General features: G+C 34.5%; 1 protein-coding gene across 10 annotated transcripts in view; it reads right to left on the reverse strand.

Moving 5' to 3' along the window:
- FAM135A (family with sequence similarity 135 member A) overlaps positions 1-16,900 on the reverse strand; it is a 123,608-nt gene that overhangs the window by 87,211 nt on the left and 19,497 nt on the right. For all 10 annotated transcript variants that reach the window (XR_009543795.1, XM_060167619.1, XM_060167617.1 and 7 more), the window contains one exon: positions 3,162-3,241. Coding sequence is in view for 9 of the 10 variants with exons in the window: in XM_060167619.1 (XP_060023602.1) it covers positions 3,162-3,241 (80 nt within the window). In the remaining variant the exon portion in view is untranslated. The remainder of the gene's footprint in view (positions 1-3,161; positions 3,242-16,900) is intronic.

The following is a 16,900-nucleotide window of genomic DNA, read 5'->3' on the forward strand; positions in this document are numbered from 1 at the left end:
TTTCTATACACTAACAATGGACTGCTTGAAAGAGAAATCAAGAAGAAAATCCCATTTACAATAGCATGAAAAGCAATAAAATACTTAGGAACAAATTTAACCAGAGGAGATGAAAGACCTGTACACTGAAAACTATAAGGCACTGGGGAAAGAAACTGAAGAAGACACAAATAAATGGAAAGATAACCTGTGTTCTTGGATTGGAAGAATGAATATTGCTAAAATATCCATACTACCTGAAGTGATCTACAAATTCAATATAATCTCTATCAAAATTCCAATGGTATTTTTCACAGAAACAGAAAAAATTATCCTAAGATTTGTACGAGACCACAAAAGTTCCTGAATAGCCAGAGCAATCTTGAGAATGAAAGAACAAAGCTGGAGGCATCACACTTCTTGATTTCAAACTACATTGTAAGGCTATAGTAATCAAAACAGTATGGTATTGGCATAAAAACAGGCACATAGATCAATGGCACAAAAAAGAGAGCCCAGAAATCAGCCCACCACATATGGTCAACTAATACCTGACAAGGCACCAAGAACACATAATAAGGAGAAGAAAGTCTCTTTGAAAAGTGGTGCTGGGAAAACTGGACATTCACATTCAAAAGAATCAAACTGGACCCCTATTATATATCACTCACAAAAATTAACTCAAAATGGATTAGACTTAAATTTGAGACCTGAAACCACAAAGCTCCTAGAAGAAAACAAAGGGGAAAAGCTCCTTGACATTGGTCTTGGCAACGATTATTTGGATTTGACACCAAAGCAAAGGCAAAAATAGACAGGTGGGACTACATTAAACTACAAGGCTTCTGCACAGCAGAGGACACCACCAACAAAAGAAAAAGCAACCTACTGATTGGGAGAAAATATTTGCCAATCATATATCTGATAGGGGATAATATCCAAAATATATAAAGAACCAAACAACTCAATAGCAAAAAAACAATCTGATTTTAGAATAGGCAGAGGAACCGAACAGACATTTTTTGGCAAAGAAGACATACAAATGGCCAACAGGTACATGAAACGGTGCTCAACATCACTAATCATCAGGGAAACGCAAATCAAAAGCACAAAGATGTCAGAATACCTATTATGAAAACGTCAAGAGATAACAAATGTTGGCCAGGATGTGGAGAAAAGGGAACACTTGCACACTGTTGGGGAGAATGTAAATTGGTGCAGTCACTATGGCAAACAGTATGGAAGAGCCTCAAAAAATTGAAAATAGAACCTCCAAATGATCCAGCAATCCTACTCCTGAATATATATTTGAAAGAAATGAAATCAGTATCTAAAAGAAAATTCTGCACTCCCATTTTCATTGCAGCATCATTCACAATAGCCAAGACGTGGAAATAACCCAAGTGTCTGTCAGTGGATGAATGGATAAAGAATATGCAGTGCTTCTTTAAACAATGGAATACTATTCAGCCATAAAAAAGATGGAAATCCTGTCATTTGCAGCAACATGGATGAACCTGGAGGGCATTAAGCTGCATGAAATAAGTCAGACACAGAAAGACAAATACTGGATGTTATCACTTACATGTGGAAACAAAACAAAAAAGTCAGTTTCATAGAAACAGAGAGTAGAATGGTAGTTGCCAGGGGCTGGGGTGTGGGAGAAATGGGGAGATGTAGGTCAAAGGGTACAAACTTTTAGTTATAAGAAAAATAAGTTCTGCAGATCTAACGCACAGCATGATGACTATAGTTAGTAATAAAGTACTGTATACTTGAAATCTGTTAAGAATAAATCTTCGGCCTTCTTCCCCACAAACACACAAAACAACTAACTATGTGAAGTGAGAGATGTGTTAATTATCTTGACCATGGCAATTTTTTCACATCGTATCTGTATAACAAATCACATATGTATATGTACTGTACAATGTATGTGTATAACAAATCACATTGTACACTTTAAATATATAAAATGATATTTGTCAATTATTCCTCTATAAGGCTGAAAATATATATAAATAAAAAGGTAGTCCAGAAAAAAGAAGTTTTTCTACAGTATTTTCCAACTGGCAACTTTAGGAGATACAACAGAGCAGGACATTTAGTCTGCTGATTAAGGTCAAAAAGGCAGTACCAATCTGTCCTGTAACATTAGTTGTTTTAACCTGTTTCCTAGAAAGTAGACTTACAAAAGACCTATTGACAATAAATGTATACTCCAACATGTACACCAGCCCAAGAAGAAAATTAATTTTGAAAAGAAAAAAGGTACATATTTTTGGTCATAAGCAATAGGCCTCCCTGAGCATTCTGACAGTCTTCAGAAAGAGTAAACTCTCCATTACGTACAATTCATTAAACTTTAACATTAACCAGCATTTTGGTATCCATAGTACGCTAAGAAAGATAATCCTCAACACTTCAAATTCCCAGAATATATTTTTAAATTTCAAAAATGAACTGAACTGTGCTCAACATAGCTTTAATGTTAGGTATACTTATTATTTTGTGATGCTTTGAAAACTAGTAATTCATATTAGAAATATATAACTCTCTAGTACGTTTCATTAACAATTTCGTTTTCTAACTGCTTAGACTGAAACAGAGTATACTGTATCAGGAAAGCTGAAAAAATGCCCAATGATTATGTCAGGGCCACCAATCCTTTAATGCTGGTGTGTCTCCTCAGAATATGAGTAATAAAAGAGCGGCTATAACATGTCTATTTTATGCTTTCTGGCCCTTTGTTTTCTAATTAATCAACCAGAAAAAAAAAGTGGTTGAAAAATATTCTCAAAACGCATACTATAAAACTTTATCATAAAACACCTTTGTGATCATATGTCAAATTATGTGTCCACATTCACTGTGTATTTGTTAAATTAATAGATTACATGATATAAATGATACTACCCCCACTTATGTTTGGTTTCATGGAAATTTCACATACTTTCTTTTATTCACTCGTCATAAGAAACCTAAGAGGGAGACAAGGAACCTACAACCAAGTCTGTTTTACTGAGGCCTCAAATATATTTTTTATAAGAGGTATGAGAATGATGCTCTTTGGCATCTTATATTTGTAATTAAAAGATAAAAATAATTATGAAATTTATTATTGGTCATTATAATGTTGCTTCACATTTTTTAAAAACAGTTGAAAATATTCCTTGGCTTACCTGCTGCATGTAACAAACTAGCTTCTACTCTGTGGGGAACTCTTGGTGGAATTTTCATAGATGCACGAATCTGGTAAAAACTAAAGCAAAAGAGACAAAGAAGTCACTTCAAAACATTTAAAAATATGCAATGCCGCAATTTCTATATATCTATATGTATTAAAAAATAAAGTTGGTCTGCTTCTATCAGTCTCCCACAGTATTTACTGCTGGTGGGAAACAGTGTATCAGATCCACACACAGATCAAATACTAGCATGGCATAAAACCCAAAGGGAAACAGGCGTGTGTAAAGACAGACAAGAGAAACAATCTTACTTTAAATGAGAGAATGCATAGCAACCATAGGAGTTACTAACGATTCTAAGAGTTTCACTGCTTTATTTGATTTATTCATTTTTTTCTTTTAAAAGATAATAAATTATTCTTAAGCATAATTTTGAGAAAATACAGGATTAATAGTAGATAGTTTTAAAAAAATTAGTTTCATACTATAAGATATGTATTTGGTTTAAAGAATTCAGTATTTTTTCGAGGTCATAACTATTCTGTTTAGTTTATGCACTTTTACTTGCTTATTTATTCTACAAAATTAAGAAAAAATATATATTAAAAAAAATCTACCAGTCATTAACAATATCAGTTTAAACAGAAAAAGTTATGAGATAGAAGTATTATAATATGCTTGTGTTTTAACATCATTACACTACTAGTTTGTGTATGTAATGGAGGATACATGTATCTTTGTATACACACACACACACACACACACACACACACACACAGAGGGTTACTAAAAGCTAAATGAAGATTATAAATCAGGGATGACTTTAGATGGACCCTAGGGAGCTGAATATTTAGTCTTTATTTCTCTTTAATAATTTCCTAGATGATAGTTTAAATATTACATTTGTAAATAATACAAAGATTAAAATATATAAATATATTTATTACTATTATTTCTAGGAAGGTGTGGCCTTGAAGAGAACACAGATCACAAAGCCTGAATTAAAGAGTGAATGAAACAGTAGCCAATTAAATTTAGAACCTTTAAAATCACAATTTGGCCTTAAAGAGACATGGCAAAACTCCACAGAGATAGATGCTTAGTTGAGATTAAGATGAGGTCACCTTGAAGCCGTGAGATGACTGAGAAGAAAAATCAAAGTGGAAAAAGCAGGAGCCTTGGGACCAAAGGAGAGCAAAGTTTTAATTTTAATTAAAGATTAAGTGAAATATTGCTATTTTAAAATATTCAGGTATGTGGTATAAGAGCTTAAGAATAAGCAACTGATAGGCATTTCATTTTAAACTTCTTAAGCACAAGAACTATGTCCTATTTGTAAGTGTACACCCTCAATCCTAATATAATGATTTGCACACATAAATTCAGAGACATTTAAACAACACTCTGCATTTACTGTATACTGTTAGAGTATCCTAATTTAAAACTCCCTGAATTTAAATGTGCATGTGGGACTTCCTTGGTGGCGCAGTGGTTAAGAATCAGCCTGCCAATGCAGGGGACACGGGTTCAATCCCTGGTCTGGGAAGATTCCACATGCCGCAGAACACCTAAGCCTGTGTACCACAACTACTGAGGCTGCGCTCTAGAGCCCACGAGCCACAGCTACTGAGCCCATGTGCCACAACTACTGCAGCCCACGTGCCTAGAGCCTGTGCTCCGCAACAAGAGAAGCCACCGGAATTAGAAGCCCACGCACTGCAACAAAGAGTAGCCCCTGCTTGCTGCAACTAGAGAAAGCCCGCGTACAGCAACAAAGACCCAATGAAGCCAAAAATAAATAAATGAAAAAAAAGTGCCTAAATCATACAGTTCAACATATTAAAAAATAAATAAATGTGCGTGTGTATACATATACATACACATACCATTAATTCATGACTTATTGAGGACCCACCTATGTTTAGCCACTGGGCTAAGTTCTAGAGATACAGGAGAAACAAACCACTGGAAGTAATTACCTACATTATTTTAAGCGATGTTCACTTTGCATTTATAAAAGCAGTCTATTATGACTGTAAATATATTTTTTAATTAAAATTAATGATACTTTAAAGGTATAAATCTTCAAAAATGAACAAAACTTTCAAATGTGCATATGTTAACTTTTTTTACGTAAAATATCAAATAAGAGATAAAATTTTAAAAGCAAAGGATAAAATATTTCCTTTTCTAAGGGCTGTGGTGAGCTAGGTTATTCAAAACAACTTCTTGCTAAAAAAACAACTAAAACAGCCAAATAAAGTATAAAAATATATCTTTATAAAATTATTGAAGTAACAAAATAGTATGGAATTATCAAACAAAATCAGTCAGGTAGACAACGCAATGAAGCTGCTTTTGTCCTGCAGGCATCTGCTGATCCATTCTGACAAACCTTACTTTCGGCTTTAAAAGCCTGGGTTATATTCCTAATATATAAAGAGCATCTAAAAATTGAGAAGAAAAAGGCCAATTAACCTAAAAAAATGAAAAAGAAAATTAATAAACAGTTCACCAAAAAAGAACTGCAAATGTCTCTTAAATACATGAAAAAATTTTCAATCTTACTTATAATTTTAAAAACTACAAATTAAAACTATAATGGGCTATCCTTCCTCATCTGTCACATAGAAAGAAAACCAGCAGTTTGACAAAATACTCTGCTGGTGAGGCTCTGGGCAAAAAGAAATTCTTCTGTACTGCTGGTGAGGTAAAATTGTGCAACGCCATATGGAGGGGAATTTAGCAATAAGGAGCAAAAACACATAGACATTTACTCTTTGACCTAGCATCCCACTTTTAAGACTATTTCCCAAAGATACTTTAGCAAAAATATTCAATGAGGTAGCACAAGGCTATTCATTGCAGCCTTAACTGCAACAGGAAAACTCAAGAAAAAAGCAAAATGTCCATTATTAAGGGACTGGCTGAATAAACTATGGTGCAACTATACAATGCAGTACCACATGGTTATAAAAAGTAATCTTTTATATATATATTTTAGTATACCTATATTTACATATCTATATTTAGTATATCTATACATACTGCAAAGGAGTGATCTCTAAGATACATTTTTTACCAACAAAAGCAAGCATGGAACATGTGTACTATGCTAACTTTGTGTAAGAAGAAAGGATATGATTATATATATTTTTTGCCTTTTAAAAAAAGTAATAAAAGGGAAGCATATACACAAAACTAATAAAAAAATAAAATGGTTACCTATAGGTGGGGGAATGGGGGTCAGGAGAAGGGACCAGGATGAAAACAAGGCCTCTCTCAATGTATGTACTTCAGAGTTTTGATTTTGGAACCACAAAATATTTTTATATAACAAAATAAATTAAATTTAAAAAAAGCAATCCCCTAAACCACCCTAAAACAACTGAACTTAATGTGTACCTTCTTAACTGCAATTTCACAAAGTTCTTTCAAGTGATTTTTAAAACATAGTACTTTAAGTGCCTATTCCTCATGGGATATATTCTACAATAAAAGAGAAGCTCAAAGAAGCTTTAAACAACATTTATAGTCTTGTTGGTGGTGCTATTATTTTGAAATTATCTTAGACATATTTGCACACACATGAATAAAGCAAGTTAAGTAATCATGTTATTAGGAACCAAGATTTTCAGTGTAAATGAAAAGAGATAAATATAAAATTAAAAAAGTAAAATCCTTGTAATCTAAAATTAGAATAGGAAAATAGGAAAAATTTATCATATATTTTTCTTAAAAAATGTATTTTCTATCTCTGTCAACTGAGAAGGCCTAGAAGCAATGACTCAATAAAAATGTGTATCTTTAACACATATATTACGATCTCTAAACACTATTTCCTACTAAAAGGAACTAGAGCCCGTTGGCTGATTCCAAATCTAGAGCAGGGAATATACTAGAATCTGGAAAAGCTAGTCACAGTAGGAAACACGGAAGCTCTCAAATACTGCCTGGATCACTCCATGAGAAGTTCACAGAAATCAACCTACAAGGCTCTCTCTGAACATCAAGAAGACTAATGATGCAGAATTACCATCAGATACATTAAAAATCCATGAGTTCATATTGGTATAGGCATAACTTGTTTTTATCACACTTTATTCGAAGGTATTGGGGTGGCCAAAAGGTTCGCTCGGTTTTTTCCCATAAGATGGCTCTAGTAGCCCTTGGTTGTCTTTAACTTCATTCAAAACAATTTTATTAGATTGTATGTGACAGCTGTCATATCAGCATGCATTTAAAAAAAGACTTATCAAAATTGGTGAATTTTTGTGCAGCCTTTTTAATATTGAAGATGGAAGAAAAAAAGCAACATTTTCAGCATATTGTGCTTTATTATTTCAAGAAAGGTAAAAACGCAACTGAAACGCACAAAAAGATTTGTGCAGTGTATGGAGAAGGTGCTGTGACTGACAGAATGTGTCAAAAGTGGTTTGCAAACTTTTGTGCTGGAGATTTCTCACTGGATGATGCTCCATGGTTGGGTAGACCAGCTGAAGTTGATAGTGATCAAATCAAGACGTTAATTGAGAACAACCAACGTTATACCACGCGAGAGACAGCGGACATACTCAAAATATCCAAATCAGGTGCTGAAAATCATGTGCACCAGCTTGGTTATGTTAATGGCTTTGATCTTTGGGTTCCACATGAGTTAAGCGAAACAACCTCCTTGACCATATTTCTGCATGCTATTCTCTACTTAAATATAATGAAAATGTTCCATTTTTAAAACATATTGTGATGGGCGATGAAAAGTGGATACTGTACTATAATGTGGAATGGAATAAGCAGAGAGCAAGCAAAATGAACCACCACCAACCACATCAACGGCCGGTCTTCATCCAAAGAAGGTGATGGTGTATATATAGTGGGATTGGAAGGGGCTCCTTCCGGAAAACCAAACGATTAATTCCAACAAGTACTGCTCCCAATTAGACCAAGTGAAAGCAGCACTTGACGAAAAGCGTCCAGAATTAGTCAAGAGAAAACGCATAATCTTCCATCATGATAATACAAGACTGCATGTTTCTTTGATGACCAGGCAAAAATTGTTATAGCCTGGCTGGGAAGTTCTGATTCATCCACTGTATTCACCAGACATTGCACCTTTGTATTTCCATTTATTTCGGTCTTTACAGAATTCTCTTAATGCAAAAAATTTCAATTCCCTGGAAGACTGTAAAAGGCATCTAGAACAGTTCTTTTCTCAAAGATAAAAAGTTTTGGGAAGATGGAATTATGAAGTTGCCTGATAAATGGCAGAAGATGGTGGAACAAAACGGTGAATGTGTTGCTCAATAAAGTTCTTGGTGAAAATGAAAAATATGTCTTTTATTTTTACTTAAAAACCGAAGGCACTTTTTGGCTAACCCAATATTTTGTTTTTTACAAGTTGAAGGTTTCTAGCAACCCTGTGTCAAGCAAGTCTATTGGCATGATTTTCTCAATAGCATTCGCTCACTTCGTGTCTCAGTGTCACATTTTGGTAATTCTCACAGTATTTCAAACTTTTTCATTATTATTACATGTGTTACACATTATTATTACATGTGTTTAATTATTACATATTAAATCAGTGATTTTTGATGCTACTCTTGTAATTGTTTTGGGGCCCCACAAACCACTCATATAAGACAGTGAACTTAATAAATGTTGTGTGTGTTCTGACCGCTCTACCGACCAGCCATTCCCCCATCTCTCTCTCTCCGCGGGCCTCCCCATTCTCTGAGACACACGATATTGAAATTAGGCCAATTAATAAACCTACAATGGCCTCTAAGTGTTCAAGTTTAAGGGAGAGTTGGTTGTTTCTCATTTTAAATCAAAAGCTAGAAACGATTAAGCTTAGTAAGGAAGGCATGTTCAAAGCTGAGGCAGAAAACTAGGCCCTTGTGCCAAACAGGAAGCCACACTGTGGATATAAAGGGAAAGCCTTGAAGGAAATTCAAAGTGCTGCTCCAGTGAACGCACGAATGATAAGAAAGCAAAACGACCTTATTGCTGATATGAAGAAAGTTTTAGTTGCCTGGAGAGAAGATCAAACCAGCCACAACATTCCCTTAAGCCAAAGCCTAATCCAGAGCAAGGCTCTTTAACTCCCTGAAGGCTGAGAGAGATGAGGAAGCTGCAGAAGCAAAGTCTGAAGCCAGCAGAGGCTGGTCCATGAGGCTGAAGGAAAGGAGCCGTCTCCATAACAACGAAGTGCAAGGGGAAGCAGCACGTGCTGATGCAGAAGCTGCAGCAAGTTATCCAGAAGATCCATCTGAGATAATTCGTGAAGGTGGCTGCACTGAACAACAGATTTTCAATATAGGCAAAATAGTGTTCTATTAGAAGATGCCGTCTAGGACTTTCATAGCTAGAGAGAAGTCAATGCCGGGCTTCAAAGCTTCAAAGGACAGGCTGACTCTCTTGTTAGGGCTGATGCAGCTGGTGACTTAACTTGAAGCCAATGCTCATTCACCATTCTGAAAATCCTAGGGCTAAATCTCCTCTGCCGGTGCTCTCTAAATGGAACAACAAAGCCTGGATGACAGTACGTCTGTTTACAACATGGCTTACTGAATATTTTAAGCCCACTGTTGAGACCTACTGCTACGAAAAAAAAATTCCTTTCAAAATGTGACTGCTTGTTGACAATGCACCTGGTCACCCAAGAGCTCTGATTGAGATGGACTGTGGGATTCATGTTGTTTTCACACCTGGTAACACAACATCTATTCTGCCGCCCACGGATCAAGGAGTCATTTCCACTTCCAAGTCTTACGATTTAAGAAATACATTTCATAAGGCTATAGCTTCCAGAGACAGTGACTCCTCTGTCGATCTGGGCAAAGTCAATTGAAAACCTTCCAGAAAGAATTCATCATTCTAGATGCCATTAAGAATATTCATGATTCACAGGAAGAGGTCCACATATCAACATTAAAAGGGGTTCAGAAGAAGTTGATTCCAACCCTCCTGGATGACTTGGAGGGACTCACTCGTCAGTGGAGGAAGTCACTGCAGATGTGGTGGAAACAGCAGGAGAACTACAACTAGAAGTGGAGCCTGAGATGTGACTGGACTGCTGCAATCTCATGACAAAACTTGAATGGATGAGGAGTTGCTTCTTATGCACGAGCAGAGAAAGTGGTTTCTTGAGATGGAATCTACTGTTGGGGAAGATGCTGTGAAGACTGTTGAAATGACAGCAAAGGATTTAGAATATTAAACTTAGTTGATCAAGCAGGGACAGGGTTTGAAAGGGTTAACTACAATTTTGAAAGAAGTTCTACTGTGGATAAAATGATACCAAACAGTGCTGCATGCTACAGAGAAATGGCTTGTGAAAGGAAGAGCCAATCAATGTAGCAAACTTCATTGTCTTATTTTGTCACATTACCACCCCTACCTTCAGCAATCACCATCCTGATCACTCAGCAGCCATCAACACTGAAGCAAGACCCTCCACCAGCCAAAAGATTACAACTCACTGAAGGCTCACACGATGGTTAGCATTTTTTAGTGATAAAGTATTTTTAAATTAAGGTACGTGCATTTTTTTAGACAAAACCCTATCGCACATTTACTTTTTTAAGTGTAAACATAACGTTTACATGCTCTGGGAAACCAAAAAATTCCTGTGAACTTATTTATTGTGATATTCACTTTATCACGATGGTCTGGAACTGAACTCATAATATATCCGAGATATATCTGTACTAAATAAAAACTGATGATATTTGAAAGATGCTAGAGCAACAACACAATATTCTGAAAACTAGTAAATAAGGAAAAAAATAAAACACTTGCCATGTCTTTCCTGTATAAACTGTATTTCAGAGTAACCAAATAGTTAATGAGGCAAAATTCTTCTTCACAGAATTATAGCTAATAAATGCAGAAGGAATAATTGAATATCACCATTTTGTAAGCCCTAGTAAAATAAAATAATGACTCTGGAAAAGTTATGAATAGGTACCATCAATTAAGTGATGGAGAACTTTATAATGGATGCATCAGATTGACAATACCTGAGTCAATCTCATGAAAAGAGGCAGACATTTTATGTCACCAAATATAATGTAACAGGAAGGACACAGCATCAGCTATGAAGGACTCTTCTCAAAAACTATCAGAATTTAATCAAGCTTTTGGATCAAACTAGCAATTACAAATTTTTTAAAAAATCTAAGAGATATAACACCCAAATACAACCTGTAAATTCTGGAAGGATACTGATTCAAACAAACAAACTATAAAAACACATTTATAAGATGACTGAAGAAATGAGAACACTGTTTTATTTGAGGCCAAGAAATTATTTTAAACATTTCTTTAAGTGCAATAATGGTTTTTGCAGATTTTTAAAAACAAAAGTCTTCCTGTATTAGAGATACTAAAAAAAGATTGGGGAGGAGGGTAATAGGTGAAATAAGGAGAAAAAACTTCGATAATTGTTGGCTAGATCATAGGTATATATGTGTTTACTATACTTTCATATGTTTTAAACTTTTCCTTAAAGAAACAAAAAGTGAGTCCTAGATTGGTATTTCCCAAAAGGCCAGACACAAGGAAAATCTCTCTCAAAGAATAAACCTGAAGATCTTGGCAGAAATCAGAACAAAAAAAAAAAGAGATGCACAGGGAGAAAAAAAGAAGAGGCTACATAGAAAGCACAAAATATAAGATAATGGATATAAACACAAATATATCAGCAATTACATTAAATATAAATGGACCAAATGCTCCAGTTAAAACACAGAGTGCCCTAGAGAATGAAAAAGATAAATCCCACTGTATGTTGTTTACAACAAAAAAATTGAAAATACAAGGATAGAGAAAGTCTGCAAATAAAAGAATAGTAAAAGGTACACTTTGAAAATTTTAACCAGAAGAAAGCTGATGTCACAATATTAATATTAGACAAAACAGAGTTAAAAGCAAACAGCATTATTAGGATACAGAAGTCTTTTCATAATGATAAAAGCTTCAATTCACCAAATCAGCATTTTTAATTTGCAGGTATCTGTTCTCAAAACATGGGGTATGTCTGTTATAAACAGAAAATTATTGGATTTAAAATCCAAAAGTCTGCCTTTAAACCGGAAAACTTAAAACTATTTGAGCTTTATGGTCACAATAATTTTAAATGTTTGTACTTGTCATCTTATTCTATATTTTTTGTTTTTGATGTTGCTTACTTTTTCCATTCCTTCATTTGCTATGTCGACTCTGGTTAACTTGCTTTTTTTTGGTAATAACCACATATAATCTCTAATTCCATTAGAAAGCAAATAAGTTTTTCAAAAACATTAGTATATAGGTATAGGTTTTTACATAAAGACATTTTTTAAAATTTTGCTTTTCATTTATGTAAGATGCAGAATTTAACAATTACTTCCCCCACCGTCATTCTCCTTTTCCATATTTTATTAATAAATCTGGAGAACCAACTCACTAATCTATTTGAAATGGACATAGTTTTTAAAAACTCTAAGATTTAATTTTGTAAATATATTGATTATTTTGACTTATTTCTATCATTTCAATAAGTTTCAAAGCTAATCTCCTATTACAACTTCCTTAATTTAGAGTTCTAAATTTTTACTCCCTTTCCTGTTGTTCAAGAACATACCACAAATAATTTATTCAAAAAGAGTAAGTAAAGAGTATACTTTCTAAGACTCTGTATTTTCTTAGAATATCTTCCTACTGTTACAAAAGACAGACTACTTGGGTCACTACATCTTCCCTGCAAAGCTCCGAAGAGGCTGCGGAGTTATTGTAGGATCATGAGTAATTTTAGGAAAAAAGCTTCAGAGCAGATTCTTATTTCATTTTTGGTAAAATCTTTTGAAACTGGATACTTAACAGAACTCTTTAACTTTTGAAATATAAACTTTTTACCCCAATATGTTAACTTTTAAAATTCATTCTTTAATTTTGTCAAGAAAACAATGAGCTCACTTGCTGTCTCAAAAAGTCTTTATTAAGATCAGGAAAGATCTATTCTTATTGTTTATTATCTAGCCAAATTTACTGGTTACCTCTTTGAGAGCACCTTGTTATTTACAGGTGGAACTCTCATAAAATCCATACAGGTAGTCCCTGGGTTAAGTAATATTTGACCCATAAATAAATTCCTCTTTATGCAAATTGTCCCTTAAATTACATATTTGCATTATTATGGAAACACATTATTGTACACTTTGTTAACAAGTACACAAATTCATAAGTTTCATGTTTCTCTTCCCATTGGTGTTTGCACTGCCTTGAAGTCACGTCATTTATGCTTTGATTTTCGAGTAGACACTTCTCATAACAACTGTCCTTTAATGGAAAGATTTTCTTCTACTTAATTGACAACATTAATATTAAACTATTTTCTTCTGTCTTCTATAGTTCTTTTCACAGTTCCTAATTTGATTTCTTCTATATATTTATACTTCAAACACAGATGCGTTCAAGGCCAGTACTGGCTAACTGCTGGTATACTCAGTCAGTATCAGCTCCATCGACTGTTATGCTCCATCATTATGCTCCTTCAAAGGATGCAGACATCCTATCTCACACAGGCCACAAATGGCAGACCTATACTATGGCATCGATATTTAAAAATGAGGTAGGAAACAATAATGAGAGAAATCTAAAGATTCAGAAGTAGTCTAATAATTGATGTAAATTGCTGTGAGAAAACTAACTTTTCTGACTACAGAGAATGGTTGATTCATTTAAACCTGAGAAAGTGATGACCTTCTTAGATAGTATTCTCAGTTCTTATACCTTCCTGAAGAAAGAGACAATTTTAGACAGTTTTGAAGGGCTTGAAGAAAATTTGAGGTGGTTTCCTGTGAGTCCAATCAGCACCACTTAATCAGAAGTCCTCAATTTGTGAACTTTATACAACATATACATGACATTATAGACAAGGGATCATTTTTTCCAAGGTTGTAATCAATGTCAATAATCCAAAAAATCAGCATGAAATTTTCTGACTCTTTTGGCTGACAATCATTTTTAAATCAAACTATTAACTTCCCATGAGTTTAACAACCTCAGAATCAAAAATGGAAGGGATTTAAGATTGTTTTGTTCAGAGCCTTTAAAGACTGTAGTATGGAACCCGGTTTCTAGGGTTCTACAGGCCTTTCCTAAGAGGATTTCAGCTCCACGGTTTTGTGATGTTACTGAAATTTACGAAAACAATTTCTAAGTCCATATCCTTGATCTTCTTTATTTCCAAATCATAATACATTATTCACCTTGCAGTAGTATAGCTTATGACAAGGGAATGGTGCGAGGACTGACTAGGGAAAGCAGCTGTAGCTACAGGTATGTAACTAAACTGTTTTGTGGGAAACCACATGCGAAAGAAAATAAAAAATAACAAAGTACTGCTGTCATCGTTTCAACTTGCACCCCATGGCCGTTTCCCTCATTACTTGTTTTATTATCAGCAGTATGCTGGATTGCTGACTCTCCCAAACACACCTGGAAACAAATCAAACTGATAACATTTCACTTGCTTTACAAAAGAATGTTAAAACATACAGCACCTTGACCAAGTTCCCACACTTTCTAAATATTTGAGAATACCTAACATTAGTCCATTTGCTTCCTTCTGAAATGAATTAAACTCAACTCCATTCTAGAAGCCATTCACTGATATTCTAAAGCTGTGTTCTTTAAACTGTGGTACATACACTGGCGCATCTCTGTGACATGTTACCAACCTGCAGTGAAATAAAGCAAACCGACTCCATCTCAGAACACACTGTTTTAACTTTTTTTTTTTTTTTCCTTCCTAGCAAGAGTTTCTCACTGAAGGAAGCAGTGCATTAATCTACATTCTGGTGAAAGTGCCTCACCTCTTCTTGAATTAGTAACAAACTGTATGCAGATGAGTACTCAATAGCAATATCCTAAAGAATTCCAGAAAAAGATGTTCTCATAATTTTGCAATGGTCTCCAAAGAGAGGAAATTTCCCCTCCAGTTTAATACCTAACTGAAATTGCTACAGCTTCAATTTAATCCCACTCTCTTATCCTTTATGCTGTTGAGAACAGGTGTTTAAATAACATTTTTCCCTGTATATTTAAAAGGCGATCTCTCCTCCCCCTTTGGAGCCCTCTTGATAAACGAATTTTGAATAGAGTCAATTGGGAAGTCCACCAACTTGTAATCATGTACTTCTAGTATAATAAACAACTCAAAACAAGTTAGTTACACTGAGTTCTTATATCTCTCATTTATATAAGACATATGCCCACATACTATTTAATAACATCAAATTCATAATCAATGCTGTAGAGTCTCAATTTTCTTTTCAGAGTTTACAATCTACCATACTTAAAAAAAGACAGAATAGGTTAAAATGAAAATACAGCTAGTTTTTCTTTAGATTGTTAGTATCTGGGCTATTGGTTTACCATTAAGGAAAAACAATGTAATTATAGTAAAAACAGACCTACTCAGATGCCACATGTTCTCTCTCTTCTGCGCCTGCCTACAGCTTAGGCCGTGCCTAGTCGGTCCCTTATTGTGTAACAACAGTGGCAAAATTAAACACTAAACACTGTGGATGCGCAGGACAAGGGCCATCACCAAACGTGCACAAGAAGTGCTTCCTCATATACTCCACCTCCATTAGTTCCTGCTGGGCTATGACTTAGTACTATGCAGTAAGATATTTATTGATGTTATTTTAAAAACACTGAAGTAAAATACTGCACAGGACTACAGGCAGACCTCGTTTTATTACACTTCACTTTATTACACGTCGCACATGATGTGTTTCTTTACAAACTGAAGGTCTGTGGCAACCCTGTGCCGAGCAAGCCTAACGGTGCCATTTTCCCCAGCAGCATTTGCTCACTTCGTGTCTCTGCGTCACATTTTGGTAATTTTTGCAATATTTCATTTTCACTGTTATTATGTTTGCTATGGTGATCTATGATCGGTGATCTTTGATGTTACTGCATTTTCTAGCATTAAGGTATTTTTTACTTAAGGTATATACATTGCGTTTTTAGACATAATGCTATTTATTGTATACTTAACAGACTACAGTTTAGTATAAAAATCACTTTTATATGCATTGAGCAACCAAAAACTTCATGTGACTACTGCAATACCCACTTTACTGCAGTGGTCAGGAGCTGAACGTGCAGTCTCTCTGAGTTCTGCCTGCATTTCATTACCTGAATTTGTAAGTTTCTCATCTCAGTCTCCTAAACAGACATTTCATATATCAGAAAATAAATTGGAAAAGACATATTCTATTTCCTAACATTTAAATATAAATTTAGATAAATTTATCTGTTTATCTATCAAAGCTGACAGTTATTTAACATAACAGCCAAACACAAGCTCTAAATTAACGTGCTTATGGCAAAGGTAGTAAAGACTCAATAAGAAGCATAAAGAAAAGGTTTAAAAGGCAGGAACTGATAAATCAGAATAGAAAAGAGTAAATTATATCCTTGAAAATATTCTTACAAATAAACAAGTCAAGCAATATATCTAAAGACAATGAGCCTCTAATTATTCGATTTTAGACAGATCAGTTACATAACAATATTCTTCGAAAGTCCTCAATGGATGTGGGAACTAGATTGTAGAATAACAGAAAATTAATGAAAGTAGCAATCATACATGCTATGTTTACGATGGCTGACAATAAAATGGAACAACAGTTCACTTAGTCCTTATCTCCAGTTCCAAACCTCCAATTATTTATGAA

The sequence above is a fragment of the Lagenorhynchus albirostris genome, chromosome 12, assembly GCF_949774975.1.
Source record: "Lagenorhynchus albirostris chromosome 12, mLagAlb1.1, whole genome shotgun sequence".
Lineage (NCBI taxonomy): Eukaryota > Metazoa > Chordata > Mammalia > Artiodactyla > Delphinidae > Lagenorhynchus > Lagenorhynchus albirostris.